The following is a 2,374-nucleotide window of genomic DNA, read 5'->3' on the forward strand; positions in this document are numbered from 1 at the left end:
TTACCGTCTCCATCCAGGTCCTCCTCCTCCTCCTCCTCGTCCTCCTCACTGTCCTGCCCCAGCCGCTTTGCCACCTTCTTTGCCTGCAGCTCATACCACTGGAGCCGGGGCGGCTTCTCGGCGTCGTCCCGGTCGCGAGTCACCCGGCCTCCAGCGGCCACGGGCACGGCACTCCTGGACTCCTCGGGGGGCGCCTTCCTGGGAGACAGGGACGGCTGCGCCTTGATGGCCTGCTGGATGGCCGCGTTCATGGCGTCCTTGTCCACGCTGTCCACGCCTAGCCCTTTCTCCAAGTTCTTTTCATTCATCATCTCCACTTTCCGATTCACGGCCCGCACGGCCGCCTTCTCCAGCTCCACGTGCCGCCGGGACTTGAGGTGGTTTTCGTAGGCGTTGAAGGAGGCAAACTTCTTACTGCAGACGGTGCAGTAGGTGGCTGAGCCCTTGCTCTCCTGCTCCGCCACGGCCCGCTGCGCCCGCACCCGCTCCTGGAAGCCCTCGGCGGTGACCGGGGCCATGTTGGCCACTTTTCGCCGGAGGTTGTAGCGATGCCAGTCCGTCTTGTAGTGGGCCCGCTGCATCTCCGCTTCGCGGAACACCACCCGGCAAGTGATACAGGTGTAAGCCGCCATGACCAGGCGACAGATCAGGGGCGACCAAGCCGAGGACCTAGACACCAGCGCCCTGGCCCCACCACACCCTCAGGCCTCAGCTCGCCTCAGCCGCCACGAAGAGACACTCCGCACGCCGACTTCCGGAGTCTCACGGAGGGACCTTCCGGCCACCCGTCGGAAGTTATTCCCGGCTGGGCAGGAAGTCCCGCCTCTCGGGTTGTGGACGCGCCCTCACCGGGGGCAGGCCCCGGAAGAAGAAGGAGCGCCGCGGCTGACCAGGTTCCTGCATCTGCCCGGTCGCTTGAAACCGGGTGCTTGAAGGGGGCCGCACTCTCCCGTTTACCTTTGTGATTGTGCCGTAAGGCGACGGCTGTGCGAGAAGGGGGGATGGGGCGCCCCGAGGAAAGTCCCCGGGGGATGGTCCTGCAGGCCACGCGAGGGGCGCTGGCTGCGCCGTTGGGGTCCGGGGATGAAAGTCGTGAAAGTGGAGGCTGCTGTCCAACCTTCGTGAGGTACCGGCGGGGCTCTCGCGGGGCCAGCGGGACCGACTCCTCAGAAAGAGGGAGAGGCCGGGCGGGAGGCGGCCCTTGCAGCGAAGGGCACCAGGCGGAACTCCCGGATGACAAGTAGGTGCGAACCGCGCAGCCGGTGCTGTCCAGTGGGAGCGCCCTCCAAGCCACATATGGAGTTTTGTTTTGTTTTTTTCTTATATCATTGTTTCTTTATTTCCCCTTCTTTTAATTTTTCTTTAAAATCGTGGGGTACACTTCAGGGCTAGGTATACAAATATTCACCGGGCAGGTACCCTTATCGATGAGGTGTGCCCCCCTCTTCCCCAGGCAGATATCGACTACTGTCGGTCCCACCTCCCCGCCCCCCAACCCCCTCCCCGCAGTTTCCCGCCACTTTCAATCCTTTTAGTAGTTGTTCAAGGTCCACTTGTGAGTGAGAACATGTGATACTCAACTCTGTTTCTGAGAGAGATCCCTCAGTATTATAAACTCTAATTCCATCCAGGTTGCTGCGAAGTTCATGATTTTGTTGTTCTTATGGCTGCGTAGTATTCCATTGTGTATTTGTACCACATTTTTTTTTTATCCAGTCCTCTTTTGATGGGCAGCACGGTTGGTTCCATGTTCTTGCTATTGTGAACAATGCTACGATAAACATACGTGTGCAGGTATCTTTTTCATAAGCAGCCACATTTTAAAAAAACAAGGAAAAATAGGTGACATTGCTTTTTTTCAGCTTAAACATTTACTGAGAAATTTCTGACATTTAATTTAGACTGTATCCAATTTCACACCATCATCACCCACACTTATTGCAGCTTCCAGCACTGCCTACACTCATTCCCAGCTTAATGTCTTTGTAAGTGAGCAGCTAATGTCCTTAGGAGGAGACACGGGGAGGCTTTCAGAAATATCATGTTGAAATTGCTTTTAATGATTCCTAACCATTGTTTCAATATGTCATCCATCTAAAAGAATGAATGAGCTATTTCACATTCTTTCGTTGGTTCTAAATCTTGGCAATCCAGTTTGTATTTTACAATTAACATAACGCCCCAGTGTGGACTAGCCCCAATTCAGGTGTTCAGTTACCTATGCCGTGGCTCTGTAGAACGCTTGAACTTTAAAAGGCTTGGTGAAGTCATAGATTTGTCAACTGCACAGCCTAGCCAACCAGAATCAGCCTTACTATAGAACTAAGTGTTGCATATTCAGAATCCAAGCTGCCGATAGCACTAGAAGAAGGTA

At 54.8% G+C, this 2,374-nt stretch overlaps 1 protein-coding gene across 1 annotated transcript in view; it reads right to left on the minus strand.

Moving 5' to 3' along the window:
- Positions 1-756, minus strand: part of ZNF622 (zinc finger protein 622) — a 16,156-nt gene extending 15,400 nt beyond the window's left edge. Inside the window, exon 1 of the mRNA XM_008048689.1 lies at positions 5-756. Within this exon, the coding sequence (XP_008046880.1) occupies positions 5-632 (628 nt within the window). The 5' untranslated portion in view covers positions 633-756. The remainder of the gene's footprint in view (positions 1-4) is intronic.
- Between the last annotated feature and the right edge of the window lie 1,618 nt (positions 757-2,374).

This window comes from Carlito syrichta, unplaced genomic scaffold (genome assembly GCF_000164805.1).
Source record: "Carlito syrichta isolate Samal-C Ts95f unplaced genomic scaffold, Tarsius_syrichta-2.0.1 Scaffold126511, whole genome shotgun sequence".
Lineage (NCBI taxonomy): Eukaryota > Metazoa > Chordata > Mammalia > Primates > Tarsiidae > Carlito > Carlito syrichta.